The sequence below is a fragment of the Mastigoproctus giganteus genome, chromosome 8, assembly GCF_048544385.1.
Source record: "Mastigoproctus giganteus isolate SK-2022 chromosome 8, ASM4854438v1, whole genome shotgun sequence".
In the NCBI taxonomy this organism is placed as follows: Eukaryota; Metazoa; Arthropoda; class Arachnida; order Uropygi; family Thelyphonidae; genus Mastigoproctus; species Mastigoproctus giganteus.
This window is the reverse complement of record NC_143582.1, coordinates 4,856,724-4,877,893: the sequence shown is the minus strand read 5'-3', so window position 1 is coordinate 4,877,893 and position 21,170 is coordinate 4,856,724. Positions and strand designations below refer to the sequence as shown.

The 21,170-nt window shown below is 35.2% G+C and overlaps 1 protein-coding gene across 5 annotated transcripts in view; it reads right to left on the bottom strand.

The window, feature by feature from the left end:
• The window catches only part of LOC150081216 (heterogeneous nuclear ribonucleoprotein R-like), a 170,512-nt gene that overhangs the window by 82,828 nt on the left and 66,514 nt on the right, over positions 1–21,170 (bottom strand). For all 5 annotated transcript variants that reach the window (XM_090379404.1, XM_090379399.1, XM_090379403.1 and 2 more), the window contains exon 6: positions 2,544–2,679. In XM_090379404.1, coding sequence (XP_090235530.1) covers positions 2,544–2,679 — 136 coding nt within the window. The remainder of the gene's footprint in view (positions 1–2,543; positions 2,680–21,170) is intronic.

Sequence of the window (21,170 nt, the reverse complement as noted above, 5' to 3'; positions counted from 1 at the left end):
TAGTTTTTATATTTATATATATATATATATACATACATACATACATACGGGGTGTCCAGAAAAAATGTATACACACTTTATCAGCCCATAACTCAGTAACCTTTTTTGGGGGTCCGTAATCTAACAAAGGACCCTTATAATGTCACTCGGTTGTTTGTCTGTCTGTCTGTCCATCCGTCTCTCACAGCATTGTATCTCTGGAAACACTCAACCTATTGACTTGAAATTTTGCATGGGTTTGTACATCATGCAGGCCAACATAACGCCATATTGATTGCTGTTGACAAAAATTTGTCTGGGAAGTGGGGAGTAAAATGTCGACAACCTATAGCTTATACACTGCTGGAAAGAGCTCAACAAGTAGGTTTAAAATATAATTTTAAAATATTTTTAAAATTAAAAATGGTGGCGTCAGACAGGAAAATATGAGTAATTTTTGTGTCCCCCCCCCTCTATTTCCGTCGATAATGGAACTAAAAATTTAAAAATCACATTAGCTATTTTCTCACTCTGGTGGGGCACAGGCATGCCTCACTGCCTGCAGGGGCCACTACTCTATCTATCGGCCCCTTACTTTCCCCAGTCTTCAGCCTCTCCCTGAAACTTTTGTCTTCTACAGCATTTAGCCCTACACATCAAAAATTAAACGAAAACATCAAATTTCTTGCCTGAACCCATTTGGCTTTTAAAACTGGACGAAACTATTTGGCTTATCTGGATGAAAATTTCCCAAACAGATGGATTGGACAAGAGGCAGTGTTGAGTTCCCCAGATCTAACAGCAGTAGATTTATTTGTGGGGATACTTCAAAGATAAAGTTTATCTACAAAACTAGAAACAATCGCTGAATTACGGAAATCTATTGAAGCAGAAGAAATTGCAGCAATATCAAGAGAAATCTTAGGTGATGTATGCACTTCAGTTTCTTGACGATATCAACAATGCCTGCATGAGAATGGAGGATGATTTGAACACTTCCGTTAATGCATATTTTTTTTCTGACACAATCAGTGCATATACATTTTTTCTGGACCCCCTGTGCGTGCGTGTGTGTGTGTAAACCCCACACATGAAAGGTTTTAGGGCCTTTATTACCATGCATGGGTTGAAGGAGGAGTTGATATTTGACCTGAGTTTCTGCAAACTGTACTTTTCAGCAAGTACATGTGAAGGAAAGTTGTTCCAGTGAACTGATGTGGAAATTAAGAGAAAAAATTGGTCCGAGTCTGGGGTTGGACAAGGAATGGATGCCGACCAGTTGTGGCAAGTGTTAGGAAGAAAGTGGAGTAATTACAGTTGCCAATTGGAAGAACATTACCCATGGAAAAAAAAGAAAAGGCATGCAGCACGAATATGCAAAATTTGTATTAGCCATATGCTGCAACAACCAAAAATGCTCAAAAATATAAATAAAATAAACTGCCCATTGGACAAGAGGTCCAATCCTTTTCCTTTTCCCAAATTGTTTGCATCAAACCAATGAAAGCAACTTATTACAATAATCAACAACTCACTGGCAAAAAGAATAATTTGTAATCCACTCTAAACCCCCCACCACTTCAATTTGAATCTATGTCCCCTTAATCTGAAATCATAACAGTGAAAATTTCACCCTCATTCGTTTTATTTTTTCCTTTCCGAGACTCTTACATTTCAAATGTGTCTTCCACGGTGCTTATTTACTAAACTCTGCTGCCCACATATTTGAAGTCTTTTCATCAGTGCCCTTTTGCTCTTTTGTCCAAAAACACATTGCCCATCTTTGGACAAAAATATACCTTTTTTTTTAAAGGCACTACTTCCATGTTGAAAACAGTATTCCAAGTTTGGTCTTACAACTACCTTATATGAATAATGCCATCACTATCTGTACAAGCAAATGTTCACTACCCTTCAAATGAATTAAAGCAACTTGTCTTGCATGACAGACCATGCAGAAACCCCTGAATTACTTTCAGAAAAAAAAAAAAAAAAAAAACCCAGACGCACACCAAAAGTGATCTACGTATCACATCTGTTTACAACTAAATAGATGTTCATCAATTCTTTACAAATCAGTCAAGGCTGAAACAAATATCAATTAATAAAAGGATAACTAATTTTGGTATATAAGTGACAAATCACTCCTTATAAAATATGCACCTTAGGCACAGAGTTCAAATAAATTAAAAATCATTAATCTCATTTTAATCACAATTTTTATAATTAATAAATTATAAATTTTATTTTATTTATTTTTTCCATGTGCAATCACTAAAATAAATATAGAAATTAATTAAAATTAATTTATACTCACGTATAAATTAATATACACATCAGAAAAGATAAATTTCATTTCCATACCATCCTATACCATTATATAAGGGACTGGGGTGAATGACTGACACAATTAAGTTTTAAAAATTTAGATGAGATACTGAAAAATGTTTTACAAATTAAACGGGGAAAGACAGTGATTTTTTTTTTTTTTTTTTAAATTTAGAAGGAAAAAAAAAAAAAAACAACAAAAAAACACAACTAATCTGGTCTTGAACTGTGCATACCTGTTAATTTACCAAATTCTTCAAAGATCTCCTCTTTGCTCTTGCTCTTAGGGATGTTACCCACAAAAAGCCGAAGGTTTGGAACTGATACATTGACTTTCAGAGTCTTGCCCTTTTTGATTTCATAATTATCCAGCTGAAAGTAAAAAGACCACAAAATTTTGCCAAATGAGATTTTTCCGAATAATAAATGCCGAATATGAAAGCCAAAACATTAATATACCAGAAGGAATTCGCTTTGCATCAGAATTACTGATGCATTTGGTCCCTGCAAAAAACAGTGGAATGAAGAATTCCACGTGGATAATGCAATGAAAGACTTCAAATGCATTACCAGTATATTATTTTATGGATGATACCAATTGCAGATTTTTGCTTTGTTTTGTCTCCCTCTCTCTCTCTCTATTTATTTATTATTTTTTTTTTTTTTTTAACCCCGTAACGTGATAGGAAATAATCACAGATGAGCAAAAGAGGAGACCCATGGTGGTGTAGGATGAGAATTTTGAAAAACCTGCACCATCAGAGGTCTATTTATCTTTTTACATCTCTGACATTAGCAGAAGCCTCCTAAACTGTAAACTATGGTGCACAGTTTCTCTTTATGTTCAAGCAAATAAATTGTTCCCTTATTTGCGTGTCTGGAAGAGAAACATTAAAAACTCAAATAACACCATATTACACATAGAGCAAAAATAAAACCTAATATTCAAAAACCAGGAAGTTCTACTTCTGACCCATTTCAGTATTTTCTTTCTGAATTACCTTGGTATATTCGTGAAGGGCCAATTTCAAAATATCAAATTTTCCAATGATTTTTGATTTCTTGGTTACTAAACCTTTAATACTAATTTTTCACATAGAAGAAAACATACATTTATGGCAGGTTAGGTTAAAGTTTTCTCATTTACATAATAATAATGTAAAACATCTCCTTAAAAAAATGTACCTCACAAAAATAACATTTTAAAAAATTGTGACAGTTCAAAAATTATAATAATCAGATATCATTCTACATTCAAATAACAGACATTTACCAATGAAATACCTCATTATATAAGTAATTAAATTATATAATTAAGAAGCAGTAAAAAATTGAAGTGTATTATACAAGGTTTGGCATATTAATATGGCATTTTAAAATCGAATAACTTGACAACTGCACAATGGGGGTAGGTACACCAAATTCTTCACTGTCTCGCTATTTGAAAATTATTAATTGTAGATCACAGTACACTACGCTATTTGTGTTGAGACACATTTCAAAACAATGAATTAAGTACTAACTCTTTTTATTTAGATATCTGGCCTTGCATAGCTGAGGATATAGCCAAATGGTCAGGGACAAGGGTGCAATAGCATATGCTCTTCGAGTGGACTGTGGTTCAAGCCTGCAAAACTGTTAAATCCAGTTAACAATTGTTTTCACTGCAGATGCTGCACAACCATCAGGTTGAGCCAGAACATAAACAAGAATCTTAATATTCATCACAACAGATCTATACCATCTTAGGACAATATAAGGTTTGGAACTTCTGAGAAACTGTATGGGAAACAAAAAAAAAAAAATTAAAAAACCCAGCAGCCATGTTATATATCTCTAAAAACTGAGGTTATACCACAGTGAATTCCATAGTGTTCTGCTGTCAGGCATGCAAAGAGAGCATATCCAGTACAAACTTGCAAGGAATGTTCATATAGATCAAAATTTTCATCTGCAAATACAGGCTCTTTATGAATGGAGAAATCATGGCATTATCAAATGTGTAACTTATGCACAGCTGTTTCTTATTTTAAATTAAAACCTGATTAACAACTTGCTAGTGACAGGGAAGGCCCACTCAACTTTCACTGTACTTTAAAGAGTAAAAATTTTGATAGTGGTCAAAGAGAAATCATTACAGGCAGCATCATTAATATTAGTAGTGGTAAATGACACAAAAGAGCAAGCATATAAAAGCATCAGCCAAAACAAAAAATAATAAATAAATAAAACACCGCTTCCTATATCACCTATTCAGCCTCTAATAATCTGTCTAGTTCTTTCTTGAATTTATTGACACCACCCACTTCTACAACACTAAATAGACGCTTGTTCCAAAAATCACTACCTCCTGTCTGAAGGCAAAGTTCCATACATTTATCCTGTAACCATCCATCCTCAGCATGAATTTATGCCACCTCGTGTATCATCTCAGCAATGGGACAGATTCTATCAGCATCGAGCTGATCCAATCTATTCAAGGTGTTAAACACTTCAATCATATCTCCTTGCAGGTGCTGCAAGTTGCAGAACTGAAGCTTTTCCTGGTAAGAGTACCCTTCTCAATAGCTCTACATCCCTCCAAAAGTGAGGCCTAACCATTACTTCATACAACAGGATAATCACCTTATTGCTGCTGAAAAAATTCCTGCATATCACTGACAAAAAACCCTGTGAGTTGTAATGGTAGCCTGTCTGCATTGCAAATTATTCAATGATATATTATACCAAAGCCAGCAATGAAACTACAGTAGCCATTATAGCAGCTCAATATGACAAAATGTTATAGAATTTCCTTAACACTGAATCTAGTTAGCAAATGACCACATGTATTTAATATCAATTAAGAAAATGCACCGCACATCCAGCCATAACATGCCAACCCATCTTACAACCCAAGTTCCATGCATATTTGACACCTTGTATACAATTAGGTGCAGAAAAATTTTAAGTTACACACAAAACCTGTGCTGCTATGTTATACTCTTTCTCACTAGCACCATACAATTTATGGTTGTCCATGAGTGTGTGTTGCACATTTTGATTTTTTATATATTGTGTGTAAAATAAATCTATTGAAAAATGCAAAGATGGAGGTGTAAATTACACAAAATACCAAAATTAATAGCAGAAATTGGAGATATTGAAGGTGTGAGAAAGAGAGAAAGAATGAATATCCTACGTGATATAATGAATTAAACAAAATGTTAACCAACTAGCCAAAATTTTTCTGAACTGGATAGTCACTTAGAGAGAAGAGAACTGTAAAGGAGAAATGATTAGATTAATATATGAAGTAATAGCAAGCATCAGATAAGAGTGGGGGATACTTTGGTTATATGTCCAAGAAAGGGGGAAGAAAAATTACAAAATTAAAATCTGATGCTAGCTAAAAATAAAAAATATTGCTACATAATCAGGTATTTCCTTCAGGGAACTACACCTGATCATGTATTAAAAACTGTGTTTCTATACTTGTCCCTACTTGTGGAAGAAAAGGAAATTTAAACATAAAAATAAGTGAGAGCAAATAGGAGGGTAAAGCAGTAGAACTTCCATAAAAATATGAACATGTAGTCCCAAAGCAGCGTATGTTGTTAACATAGTAAATTAAAGTAAATTACAAAGTAAAATAGAGGTAAAATTAAAGTGTTTACAGTGCAACTTGGATGCAACAATAGATGGTTATAAGTGAGAATTAAGAATTAGCAAATGATGCGATTTTGTAAAAATTTGGGATAATTTGTATAAGAATGTAAAATAAAAAGATAATACAAGCAAATGGTATAAGGCAAGGGAGTGAAGCGAGGAAGGGGAAGGGATGAAAGTGTAGATAAAAAGGCAAAGATAGGGAAACTTTCATCCCTTACCTTTCCTCACTTTCTTCTCTTACCACATCCCATTTGCTTGCATTATCTTCTTATTTTACATTCTTTATAAAAAATTCTCCCAAATTTTTACTAAGTCGTGTCATTTACTAATTCTCACTTATAACCACCTATCATTACATCTAAGGTACACTGTAAGCACTTTTAATTTTACCACTATTTTACTTCTAAATTTACTTTTAATTTCTTATGTTTTACAACGTACACTACACTGGGACTACCCTGTCCATATTTTTGTGGAAGTTCCACTGTTTTACCCTCCTATTTGCTCTCACTTATTTTTGTATGTTTAAATTTCCTTTTCTTCCATAAGTAGGGACAAGTATAGAAATGCAGTTTTTGATAAATGATCAGATGTAGTCTCCTGAAGAAATACCTGATTATGTATCAATATTTATTTTTAGCCAGCATCAGATTTTAATTTTGAAATTTTTCTTCCCCCTTTCTTGGACTTAATAAAAAGTGCACGTTTACCACTCTTATCCAATGCTTGCTATTACTTCATATATTGATTTAATCATTTTTGCTTTACAGTTCCTTTCTCCCTAATTGGCTATCCAATTCAGCCTATAATTTTGTTAATTCATTATATCATATGATATATTTGCATTCTTTCTCTTTCTCATGCCTTCAATAACTCCAATTTCTGTTATCCTTCTCCTATTTGTAATTTATTCCTCCTTCTTTGCACTTTTCAATAGTTCTATTACTTCTACCTCATATATATAAACTTTTGTATCCTTTGCTGCTGCTTTGCATGACAGGTGCAACTGTCATTTTTCCCCTCTGTTATCATTTAAATTTTCACCCCATTTTTATCCTTATTACACACACACACACGCAAAGGACAGAATTCTCATGGGATACCTGGTTCCTTGGCAACTCAACGCTGTTACCCCCCTCGCTAGTGGACGAACTCACTGCTTGATAGGAATATAGGTACACTGCATCCACATAGACGTAATTCAATGTCAGTGCAGATAACGTCCTGAGTTAACTGACTTTAAAAGAGGGATGATAGTGGGTGATCAATGCACTCCATCGCAGAGGTGGTACAGAACTATCCCCATTCGACAGTATCAAGAGTGTACTTGGAATACGGCATTTCCGGAATAACATCTTATCATGGACAGAGCTGTGGGTGGAGAAAGGTGGTGGATGAACTTTGCTGTTGATGTCTGCCTCGCATTGTTTTAGCCAACTGGAGAGCAACAGTGGCACAAATCACCACCGGCTTCAACGAGGGAAGTGCCAGAAATGTCTCCACCAAGCGATCATTAGACGCCGACCTAGTCACACTGCTAACACCGCAACACACTACTCTATGCCTCAACTCGGCAAAATAACATTGGCACTCAACCTTAGATGATTGGAGACACGTCTCCAAGTCTGATGAGACCCATTTCCAGTTTATTTCGGCAGGTGGGAGGGTGAGTACCTGGCAGAAACTACATGAAGCTATGTACCTGTCGTATCAACAAGGTATGTTCGGGCAAGTAGATGGTTGGTAATGGTCTGGGGTATGTTCAACTGGCAAACGTTGGGACCTCTGGTACGTCTAGACGAACGGTGCAGGTTACGTGTCCATCCGAATTCCTTCAACGTCATCATGCCCCACAGGACAATGTGCCTCCCCACAGAGCCGTGGTGACTAGAACAAGGTTTGAATAACATTCTGCAGATTTTACCACCGTGGAATGGCCTCCCTGTTCACTGGACATGAACCCTGTGGAGCATCTTTGGGATACAGTAGAAAGGTCTGTTCAAGCCTTGAGTCTAGACAAGAATGCAGCGGAAGTATGGATACAGGTGCAGCAAGCATGGATGGAAATACCTGTGGCACGCTTTCGTGAACTAGGGGACTCAATGCCTCACCATGTGACTGCCCTTTATCCGGGCGAAAGGTGGGCCTACCCATTGCTAGGTAGGTATTCCATGATTTCTGTCCACTCAGTATACATAGAAATTGTATTTAAATTTTTGTTACTATATATTAACATATTCTTACTATCCTTATTGTAAACAAGAGTGAAAAAGAGAAGAGTGTTTCAAATAGCAGAAAGCATTAAATACTGAAATAAAAATAAGTTTTAAAGTTTTGCAAGAAAGGTTTCTGATATGGATCCGAACATTGAAAGAAGCTGCAATTCAAAAGAAAACGGATGATCTAATGATTAAAGTTTAAAGATATATATATATATAAAAATCAGTAATACAATAAGATTCTACCCCACCTTTTCGTCAACTGAAAATTTAGCCATTCCTCATGTAGGAAATTCCTTTATTTCAGTAAATTTATTTGATAACCCTTAAGTTTTAATTATATAATCTTTTAATTATACAATCACAGCAGCATAATATGTATTGATAAAAACCATATTTGAAAATGGGATCACAAGTATTGAATATTTATAACTTTTATGGAACCTATTCTTGGCTGTTATGTGAAAAGGTACATTCTACATAACATTTCTACTGCATTATATTTTTCAAAAGATTTTTTTTTTTTTTTTTTTGTTTTATACTAGTATGGGGTGTATTTATACAGTTCATACGCCATTATATTCAAACACAAATGTTGCTTACAAATTCATCTTAGTTTAAATGTGCCTTTTTCCTGTGAGAATATCTGAAAAGCAAACTGTACATTAATCACCTTTAAAAATGTTATTAAATTAAGATGCAAAACTGATATATAATAAGGGAAAGCATGCTCAATAGCAGAAGAATGCTTCCAGGGAGAAAGGGGGGGAGGTGCCTTCAAGTTACTGCATTCAAAGGTAAAATGTTAGCCTAAAATATTTATGTAGATACTTCACTCTAATAGGCCATTTTCATAAACAAATTACTTTCCATTGCCTTCTTTATTTTGAAATGAGTAAAAGCAGCTTCCTTGTAATTTATTTTTCTCATTATTTAGTCTGTCACTATATTTTAAGAACTAAAACTCTTTATACTAGGAAAGTGGTCACAGTCTTTTGCTTAACAATGAATAAGTAAAATTCTGTTACAATATGTTCGACAAACAGTTTGCTACAGTGAAAATATTTCTACATCCCCTGATTACCAGTGTCTCGTCAGAACAAAACTTGAAAATTCAGTATAACAAGTTATTTTCAAAGTCAACCTATGCCTAAACAGTTTGGTTTTACAATAACAAATACTATCAGAAAATCATGAATGGTACAGTGTAGCTTATGGCTGTCCTACGTGACACCTGCAGGCACTGTGCCACTTGCAGATTTCTACAAGTTCAAATATACACCTCTTAGCACCTCTGATATTGTGCAAGTGGAATGCACTTTAACCTGCTACACAGTGCAGTGGGGATTGAGCAATCCAAGATTTCAGAGTTACTGAAAACAAAAAATAGTCTTAGCCTGACGACAGGCTAAGTACCTTCAACTAAAACTATGATAAAATTATTGGTAATAATACCATGTCTTTGTCTGCTGTTACTGTGCAGCAAAACACAGTAAAAAAAGACACACTGTTATATTAGTCTCATTGTTTTGAAAGAAGTCATTATTTTGCGACTCCCTCAATTTTCCAGGGACCATTAGCACAATAATTGTGACAAGCAATATGTGAAAGGCAGCCTAGCTATTCAACTATGTGGAAGCTGCTGCCTACCTGTTTACTATTCCATGTGACATCTGACCATTTTTTACTCTTTGAAGCATCTCTTTTTACGATCCCACAAAGAGTGAAGCAGTGTGTATACAAACAACTTAGAAAATATGTTTTTATTTATCTGTTTATGCAAAATCTTGTCCTTCATAAAGAATTCATTTTCATTTTTTGTAAATATTAACAATAATGAATCTTGATATATATGTAATAATTGTTTTGAGAGTTCTTTTTAAAAATTTTATCAAAAGTAACAAAGTGTGATTATGAATGCAATATTAGATACTCCAAAGACTACATTGTTTGCCAACAGAAAAAAAGTTCAAAGATTTATTTATTTGCTCACCATTTTCTTTTAAAGTTGAGGTATAAAACTGGCCAAAAAAATTCTTCTTTAGAAATTAGCTTTAAAAATATATAAATATAATAAAACTAATAGTAATATGAAAATGTTTTTTTTTTTTGTATTCAATTTAAAGTCCACATAGCTTTCGTAATTAGCGACGAAATACTGAAAATTAGCTGCTATATAAGAATTTAACATTAGATAATTTCAAGAAGTTATGCACCCTCCGGTGGAGGGAGCATAACTTTTTGAAATGCCATCTGCATGTACAAGAAATGCTCATGCAGGACACTATCAAAAATAAACACACAGCCTTCAGTAACCTAATGTTAACATCATTCCTTGTCAAAGAAGGTAATAGATTCAGACCAGAAAAATGTAGCAAACTTATGGATTATTAAGGGATTATAAATTTCAGTCCAACCTTTAAGAACTTGACTTTCTCCAGTCCAACTTTCCTAACAGTGAGGTAATTTTCCTTGGTGATTTTAATGTTCACAACTCCAGCTGGCTTCTGTTTTCTAGTCACACCGACCCAGCAGGTCGAGATGCTAAGGCTTTTGCAATTACTAATGAGATTGTTCTCATTAGTAATTGCACAGATTGTTCATTTACCTACAAGAATACCGGACAATCCTAATCATACAGCCAATACGCTTGATCTTTTTCTCACAAACAACCCTTCTAAGTACATGGTTGAAGTGAGATGTCAAGAGCAACTACTTGTGTTTCACCATCAAATTAACGCAATTAAAAGAATCTAACGAAAATATTCAAAACGATTTTCGTTAGGAAGGAAAATCGTTTTGAATATTTTCGTTAGATTCTTTTAATTGCGTTAATTTGAATTTTAATTGTTTTACATTGATTTTGAATTGTGTTAAATTGATTATTTAATTATTTATATTTTTCTTTAATTATTTATATTTTACTTTAATGTTCCGGTAAGTTGTCGATTTTTTCGTTTTTTCTGTTTTAATTTCTGGAGGGTATCATACGGAAGTGTTCCACGTACTATATTGAGGTATACTCCTCTTATTAATTTACTAATATTATTATCAACGTAGAACATATTGAGTATTACAGCTCTGATTCATACTATTGAATTAGTCCATAAATGGGAAACATAAGCCAGAATATCACCAGTGGATTGACATGGAATTCATACTGGCGATTGTTGATCAGACGGAAGGTTTCTAGGTAGTTTAAGAGTTGGCGGTTAATTGATTTCTCCATTAAGAGATATTTTTTAGAACTACAGAAATTGTATTCTGCTCTTCCATCAAATATCCAGCTATTCATCTGTTATGGAGATAACACCTTGATAGCTTCTGACGAAAAGAGTAAAAACAATCTATCCCAGCAGTTTAACTTAGCACACAATAGACTGAAAATCTGTTATTCTAATCAGTTATTTGAAACCACTGATAGGCTTAATTTTTTTCAATACGAACATCTTTATATTGATGTCTGCTTATAACTCACATTCGTAGAACACACACGCGCATACGCACAAAAATTTGCATGTTTTTGTTCTCGGCAAAATTTTCACCACTGATGGTGAACAGTAATTTACAGTACAGTACAGTACAGTAATTTTCCTGTATTTTTAAGAAATCAGTGTTGCACACAAAAGTGTACAATGCTGTAAAATATTGCCTTAAGTTATTTTGCATCAATATTTACAGAAGAAAAATCCTTTATGTCAATGAGAAATTATGGGAGTGACGTTGAAAAAAAGTGTGTAATTAATGATTTTGATATTTCACGTTTATTTAATGAAAAAACTTGAGCCAACAGGCCAGTAAGGTTCCCGGGGTTGATGGCATACACCCTATAATCTAAAGAGCTAGTGAGTGCATTGAACCATTGAGGCTAATCGTGAGAGCATAACTGGACTCGGGAGTGATTCCGTTGGATTGGAAAGGTGTCAATGTGTCTCCAATACATAAGGATGGTTCTCAGAGAGAAGTGGGAAATTACCAGCCAGTTAGTCTAACTTCAGTAGTAGGGAAAATCATGGAGACAATGTTCAAGGCTAGAGTTCAGGATCATTTAGATAGAAATGTAATTCTGAAGTATACTCAGCATGGTTTTGTAAAGGGAAAATCATGTTTAACTAAACTGGTTAGCTGCTTTCACAGGGTCACTCAAGAGCTGGTTTTAGGGAATAATTTTGTCATTGTTTATTTGGATTTCAGCAAAGCATTTGACTCAGTCCCACATGAGTGGTTACTTTATAAGCTGGATGGAATCACAGGGAAAATCCTTAGATGGATAGCTGGATGGCTTCAGGGCAGGAGGCAGAGGGTTGTGATAAATGGTTATTCCACAGATTGGTGAGAAGTGGATCAGTATTAGGACCACTATTGTTTTTGATTTTCATAAATGACATCAATGAAGGGATAGAGGGCGTGATGTCTAAATTTGCTGATGATGTAAAGATTGGTAAAGTAGTTAATGATCACTGCAAAGCAGAGCTTTGAGTGACTTAGATAGACTTCAGGGATGGTCAGAAAAATGGCAGCTATGCTTTAATCCAGCAAAGTGTGAGGTATTGCACCAGAGGAACAGTAACCCCAAAATAACTTATACATTTGGCAGATCTGAACTAAAGCCGGTAGTGGAGGAAAGAGACTTGGGTGTTATGATACAGTAAGACATGAAGTTCTCCGAGCATTGTAGACTGGTTGCAAGGAAGGCCCATGGTGTCCTATTGATGATTTATTGAACAATTTCTAGGAGAGATAAGGACGCCATAATCCCATTATATAAGGCTACTGTTAGACCACACCTAAAGAAAGACATTGTGCTTGCTGAAAGGGTCCAAAGACAGGTAACATGCCTGGTGAGATCAGCAAAAGGGCATGCATATGAGGAAAGACTTCAAGTATGTGGGTTCCAGAGGCATTGCAGCTAGGCATCTTTGAGGAAACTTGATTGAGGTGTTTAAGGCTCTGGGAGGCATAAGCAAAGTGAATGAGGGTTAGACTGGATTGCAGAAAGTTTTATTTTAGTCAGCGAGTTATAAATTACTGGAATAAGATACCTACATGGGTGGTAGGAACTGACAGTTTGTGAAAATTGAAAGGTCAGCTGGATAATTACCAATGGTAGGAGGAAAACGCATAGGTTGTCTATTTCCTTTTCTCTTATTAATTATAATTATTTTTTACTAAATTTTCTTTTTATTATTATTATTATTTATTCTATTATTTATTTTGTTATTTTATTTTATTATTATTTTTAAGCTACAGCATAAGCAATAGGCTTCCTTGCACCATGTGGCCATTGCTAATGCTAGAAAGAGGATGCAGTGGCATAAGGAGCACAAAAACGGGAAAATTGATTGGAAACATATCTTCATTCACATTTTTTCCAAAATCAGGGAGATGTTTATGTGTGGAGAATGCCAAAGGAAGGGGAATCAACAATAGTTTGAGCAGAAATAATCTTGTCATTCTTTTCTTCCAATGATTATCTTAATATTATAAGTGATCAGGTTCATCACATGGTGCAAATACTGTTTCCCACAAACTGATGCCATGTTTCAAGATGATAATGCTCCAATACACACACAGCCAGATGTGTCCAATCTTGGTTTGAGGAGCATGAAATTCAGGATATACATCTCCCATGGCCTGCACAATCACCAGACAAACATTACTGTGCCACTGCAGGCATATTTCACGAGAACAGTGAGAAGCAATTTTCTCCAGCTTGATCGCCGAAGGAGCTTGAAATGTTCCTCCATGAAGAATGACCCGATATTTCTCTTAAGACGGGTAAGACTATTTGAATCTATTCCAAGTAATATACAAGCTGCTTTAAAAGCAAGGGTGGCCCAATGCCATATTAGTGCATACCAGTAACTCTTATCATAAGTGTTTACATGGAGGAACATTTCAAGCTCCTTCGGCGACAAAGCTGGAGAAAATTGCTACACAGGTTGCAGGGGCTAAGAAGGTGCATCTTGATTGTGCAATATGAGACCAAAAGGCGTAGGAAGTTTAAATTCCAAAAAAAATTTGGAAAAATAGGCTGTAAAAAGGTATATAACAATTGTATTGCTGGTGCAAGGGCATCATATCTGTGTATAGCCATATAAAAGCAGTTTGTACAATAAGCAAAATCAATATCTCATACTGTGAATCCCTTCACAACGGGTTGCCCATATTGTGCACTTCAAATAAGTGCACAGTTTAGGCAAGACAGAGAAGTATATTGGCATTAGCCCTATGATGAAAGGTCACAGGCTTTTGTTGCACTACAAAAAAAAAAAAAAAAAAAGTTCACAATATAGGGTAATGTATAATGATGTGCCATTTTATGCTAACTTTGTTTGTCATAATATGGCTATGTACAAATCTGATTCTAACTGTACAATAGTTATATATATCTTTTCCATGAAGATCTAAAATTAATCAGTGTATAATTATATATCAATATTTTCTAAGTTTTAGTTCATAAAAAGTTTATTAAAAATCCAGCAAACCTCTCTTTTGTTTAGATGGTATTTGATATGATGGAAAAAAATGAAAATTATAAATAATGCAAATGTTCATATTCAAAACAAAACAGAATACACAGAGCTAATCAAATAGAACATAAATGTGATTATTTAAACACACTTTAAACATTAATGGCTGTATATTTAATCAATCATAGATGGTCCATCACAAATCAGTCATTTTTGAAGGAATTAGAAATTTTCTGTTGAGAAAAGCCCGATTTGTATTTTCATTTGCATTTAACTTTTCCTTTTCAATGATTTTAATCCTTTTACAAAGTGATTGCAAGACCATTCTGAAAGGTGGTTGTGCAATCACTTTGTTCTAATGCACATTTTGTACATGGTGTTTTCACCTTTCATATGCAAGGTGGTGTGTGTAAAAAATAGTGATCCAGATGTAAATCTAATGTGAAATGGCAGTTCCAAACCAGTACACATAATAAGTGGTGTAACCAAGGCTTTCTACAATGGAGTATTGCCTTTGTTCCTACTAGTAGAATTAGCGCATAACAGGGACAAATTGCCACATGCTGATCTAGAAGGCTATCTGCTAAGTGCAATCCATCATGATGATGCACTGCACTTGAACAATTACTCCTAAATCTTTTTCACTGTCAACTGCTTTCAGCTTGTTGCTTCCCAAGTAATAAGATAACCTGAGATTACTAGAATCAAAATGTAGAGCCTCATTTCTCAATACTGTACTTTAATATGCCATTTTTTTTTTTAGTTCAACTGAATATCATTTAAGTCTTCTTAAAGAATACTGCTTTAAGAAGATTTGCTCTATCCTTTATCACCCTCAAAATCTTTGAATCAGCAACATAATCAAATTTGTTTACCTAAATCACTATCAACAAATATCAGAAACAACAAAGGAGTGAACTCTATGGATCTCAACTTCAAACATCATCTGCTCACAGCAAGTCAATTATGAGGTCTGTTTTTAAAAGTATCAGGACTGGGCTACTATGATAAAGTGACGATAAGCATACTTATGAGATGAATTACTTTATCCCCTTCAAAACAGTGTCCCACTCTTGGAGGTGCATCTGAAAAGTCCATTTCTAAATCATCAAATGCAGTGCTGTCACATTTTTTATTATTTGTACATTAACAAAGCAATGTCCTATTGGGGTTTTTTCAGTCTAGGAAACACATAAAAAGTCACATAGAGCCATATTCAAGGCCACATTATCTCAAGGAGCCAGGTATATTTGTGTTGTGCATGTTTATTCATATGTCACTTCCAAAAATTACATCTGACTTTCTCCAGTCCAACTTTCCAAACACAAGGTAATTTTCCTTGATTTTAATTTTTACAATTCCAACTGGTAGAAATGCCGAGTCTTTTGTAATGTCTAATAAACTTTTGTACAGTTTGTTCATTTACCTACCAGAAACCAGACAACTCTAACCACACAGCAAACATTTTTCTTGATCATTTTCTCACAAACAACACTTCCAGGTATATGGTTGATGTTCATGATCCTACATGCACATCAGATCAAAATTTGGTGACAGTCTCTTCTGCAATGGAGCCCTTCTCCTTCTTGGCCTCGTATTGTTTGGCATTACAAGAATGTAAAATGATCTGGTATACGAGATTTCTATTTTTTCTTCTCCATGGTTGGATTACTGTTTAAATCTTCTGATATCAATGTTTGCTCAAATAATGTCTGTGAAATTATTCTGGTACAGATGAAATTCTTTATTCCACGCTCCACCTTAAAATCTCCTCCTTTATCTAAACCTTGGTTTTCAAATAAGTGTATTATGACTGTTCCAAGATAAGAATGTTGCACGATTGCAACCAGATCACAACAATTGTAAAGCATGAAAGAGGTTGTTTTTGCATGGTAATGGCACTTCCATCATTTCTACTACCTAGGTAGTATTGAATGCATTGTTTATTCATATCTTATATTGTGAACACCTTCACAACGATACCTAGGCAACTCATTGTGAAGGTGTTCACAATATGAGATATGAACAAACAATGCATTCATACTAGTAGAAATGGTGGAAGTGCCATACCCATGCATAAACAACCTCTTTCATACTCTTAGACATTCAGTCAAGAAATATTTTTAAATTGTAAAGTAGTTATTAATCAGTCCAAACCAGAATTTGAACAGGCTGAGTAGAAAACCTGCTTCTTCTCCAAATGGTAGTTGGGTATTCTGGCCTCTTGCCAAAGATATTGACTGAAACTTTAGCCCATCTGTACGCCCATCTTTGTTAAAACCGGGTAGTTCCATTGCCATATCAACTAAAGATACAGCAGACTTACTAACATACTTTTCTTCTAACTCTTGTATTGATCATCTTCGTAAATTTAATGGTATGTACCATGTTTAGTACACTTCATTGAATTCCTCCTGTGGTCCTCTGTCAAAAGGACGTCAATAATTTTGAGCAATCTTGATGACAAGAAAGCTCCAGGTCCTGATGGTATTCCTACACTGGTTCTCAAAAGTTGAACTTATTCCTGTTCTGCGTTGCCTTTTTACATTTTCTTATTCCACTGGTGTTTTTCCTGCTGATTGGAAATTTACTCATATCCAGCCATTTCCTAAAGGCAAAAGAAATCCCTCCCAGCCAATTATCATCCCACTACACTTCTACTCTTTCTGAAGTAATGGACAAATCCATTAATAGCCACCTCCTAAACTATCTAAAAACCATAAACTGAACAATGATCGCCAATATGAATTCTGTCAGCAGATGCTGTTAACATTTCAAATGCTTTTGTTCACATTCGACAAAAAGGTCTTCTAATTAAGCTTCCATCTTGTGGATTGTCAACTGTTTTTTTGTAATTGTGTATTCAGTTTTCTCACTGACTGTTCATTCTTCCTTTGACTAGAAATCCTATCTATAGTTTTCCTGATGATAGCACAGGCCATTCCACCTTCCAATTTGAGAAACCCTAACCTGCAACAACTTCAACTTCTTGAATATCTACTACCAATGCCTTAAATGCTACATGCCCTTTAAATGCTGATATGCAGGTAATTCTCCAGTGAAGCAAAGATAAATTTCTATTCTTCTAAAACAGTCCTTTCTTATACCTTGTAAAAAGGATTCTGTTACTATGAATATCTTTGATGACATCATATTTCTAGATGAGATTACACATCTATATTAGGGATTACCCTGACTTAATTTCTTCTGGCATAAGCACAAACATTGTTTCCTGTGCATCTAAAAAATGGGTTCTCTCTTTCACTCTCAGTGTTACTGTTGTTCTTAATATTTACTCACTCTGTACAAATTTCAAATCTGCCCTACTATGGAATATTGTTCCCCAACATCTAGGACATTCCACCGATAACCTCCCTCAGGCTTTTGGACTCCATTCAAAAGAGGACAGTTAGGGCAATTAATAACCCATCTCTCACAAAGTCTTTCCATTTCCAGTCTCTCTGATGTTCTGTTTCTGCTACATGCCCTTTCCATAGATACTTGTGGTTTCTGTTTTTCTGAATTGCCTTCTATAATTCCCCTTCTCTTCCAAACCAGCCTGAACGCATGCTGCAACCAGTCAGCATCCTTTAAATGCCAGCTAATCCTTTAAACTACTGTTTACTGAACCTCTCTTCACACCATAATTCATGAAAATTACAATCTACATAAATTCAAGTCTTAGTATCAATAGTATCTCTTTCCTCTTTTCAACCTTTCACCCACACATGGTACTATGTACAACAGGTTTTAGTACCTTGGTGTTTTAGGCTTTCATAAAAGGGAGAGTGGGAAAAAAAAAAAAAAAAAAAAAACACACTGGTAACGACTTAATGTTTCTTCACCACAAACAGTTTTAAACATTCATATGTTTCTGTTGCAATTTTTCCCAGTTTAAAGAAAAATGTGATATTTGTCATTGCTCAATTTCAAAATTGTGACACGGATCACTAATGCTAATAAACAAAACAGGCTTGCAACCTGTCAGCCCAGGGCAACCTCTGCACAACCTGTTGGTGAAAGTCTGAACTACAACATACTTCCATTTATTTTAAAACTCACTGAACACGACTGCAACTGCACCAGTCCAGAGTCATATGAGATGTGGCAAAACTTTATTGCCACACTTCATGTTTTAGTGTATAATTCATGTACTTAAAGGTTTAAATGTTTCATTACATTTTATATAATGAAACTGTGCCTTAAAATTAGCCAGGAATTCTAGTCACCAACGAATTACAGTGATTTACATTATTTCCTGAATATCTCTCCCCTATTTAACATAGATTCACTTAGCACTAAGTTTTATAGTTGCAATTAAAAGGCATAAGCAGAGAATGCCTGTCAGTGTGAGCAATGAAAATTAGAAAAAAGCAACACAAGCAGAGACTCCTAAAGAGTATATTTATAACCAATCTTTTCTACCAGTTAACCATTCTGTTTTATCACTGAAGTAACTTACTCCTATTACTACATTTCTCTTCAATTATGCACAAGACATGTCAAAGCTCTCAAAACCAGGAAGGGGGGGGTGAGATTACAAACTGCTGTAAATGTAAAATAGATGAAGCAAAAAACATTTCATTAGATGGTGACACTTTTCAACGCAGCTTACTGCACTGGTAAAAACAATAAGTCAATTAGAGCTAATAAAACAGTAAGTTATGCTATGAAAGTTCCAAACAAGGTAGATTGCTTCCTGTTACAACCATAAATGCTGTAATCTAAAACATATACTGTGGTATATGAACTGGAAAAAAATGTGCTAAACATATACAGGACCATGCTGAAGAAATGTCGCGAGCTAGGCCATAATGTCTATGTGTCTGCAATTCTGCCCAGACACGATAGGAGGGATTATATGTTAAGAGCCTTGTGGATTAACTCAAGACTTGAAGGAATCTGCAAGGCTTTAGGGGGTAAATTTCTATCAGCATGGCCCACACTTGTAGGTAGAAGGAATTTGTTTTGTAGAGACGGGATACACTTAAACAAAGGTGGTGCAAAAGTTTTTGCCAGTATTATTGAGGATATCTTAAAGGCTCAGGGAAACTGCTAGTTAGGGGGGATGTGGGTAATACTGACACGCGTTTATCAGATAATATTGGTCAATGTAACTCTTGCACATACCTCAAGAGTTCTTATCTGTTACCCCAACTGGACGTATTATCTAGATGTTCTGGGGCCAAAGACGTTTCACGTGAGCGGGTAGCTAATATCAGGGAAGAGAGCCTAAAAAACTTCAAGGGTTGTGTTAGGGTTGTTAAATATACAAGAACAGTAAATCTTAATTGTTTATACAGTAACGTTAGAAGTGTCGTCAATAAAATGAGCGAATTCGAACTGCTGGTTAAAACAAGTAACGCGGACATAATAGGGCTTACAGAGACGTGGTGCCGCCCGGAAATTGGGGATGATGAGTTTCAGTACGGCCTGTATAATGTATTTAGGAAGGATAGAGTAGATAGAAGGGGTGGTGGGGTAATGCTTCTTATCAGAAGCAGCCTGAGTGCGACGATAGCTTTCCCGGATTCAGACATTTCACATGCTAGTATAGAGTCTGTATGGTGTGAGATAGTTGGAAACAAAGGTACAATGCGAGTAGGAGTAATCTACAGACCAGGTGATTGTGAAAATTATGACAAAAGCCTCTACATGCAAATGGAATGGGCAAGTAAGCGCCAATGCCTAATTATGGGTGATTTCAATTTGCCTCTAATTGATTGGAGTAAATGGGAAGGAAACTCGACATGTGGAACAAAATTTTTAAATCAACTAGATGACTGTTATTTGTATCAACATGTCAGGGAAAGTACTAGAGAAAAGAATATCCTAGACCTCATCATCACACATGAATCAGATGACATAACAGGGCTGACAGTAGAGGAACCAGTAGCAGGAAGTGATCATGGAGTTCTACGGTGGATGATGACGAGAGAGGTAGCAGAAGTAAAAGGCAAAGGAATGGGTTTTAATTTCAGAAAAGGAAATTACGATGCCTTAAGGTACTACATGGCCTCTATTAACTGGGTAGATATCGCGCAGAGAATGAATACAATTGAACTGTGGTACGCTTTTAAAACATTAATCACAGATGCCTTGAATGCGTATATACCATTAAAAAAAATACTCCACGAGAAGGGTTCCAAGTTGGATGAATAGTGAAGTTGCCACATTACTTGAGCAGAAAAAGGTGGCATGGAAAAGTTACAGAGCAATAAAAAGTACTGAAACCTATAACAGCTACAAGGTGATGTGTAATAGAGCCACAGAAAAGGTTCGACAGGCAAAGGCAGTTTATGAGAAATCACTAGCAAACAGAGCAAAGAGGGGGGATAAAGAATTCTTCACATATATAAATGCCAAGAAGAGCAGGACAAACCAGATCGGACCTTTACGTAAGGGAAAGGGGATAGTAATAAATACACCAGCTGCCGTTGCAGATGAACTCAACAGTTATTTTGCATCGATATTTACAAATGAAAAGCCTTTTGTGGCAATGGGAAATTGTGGGAGCGAA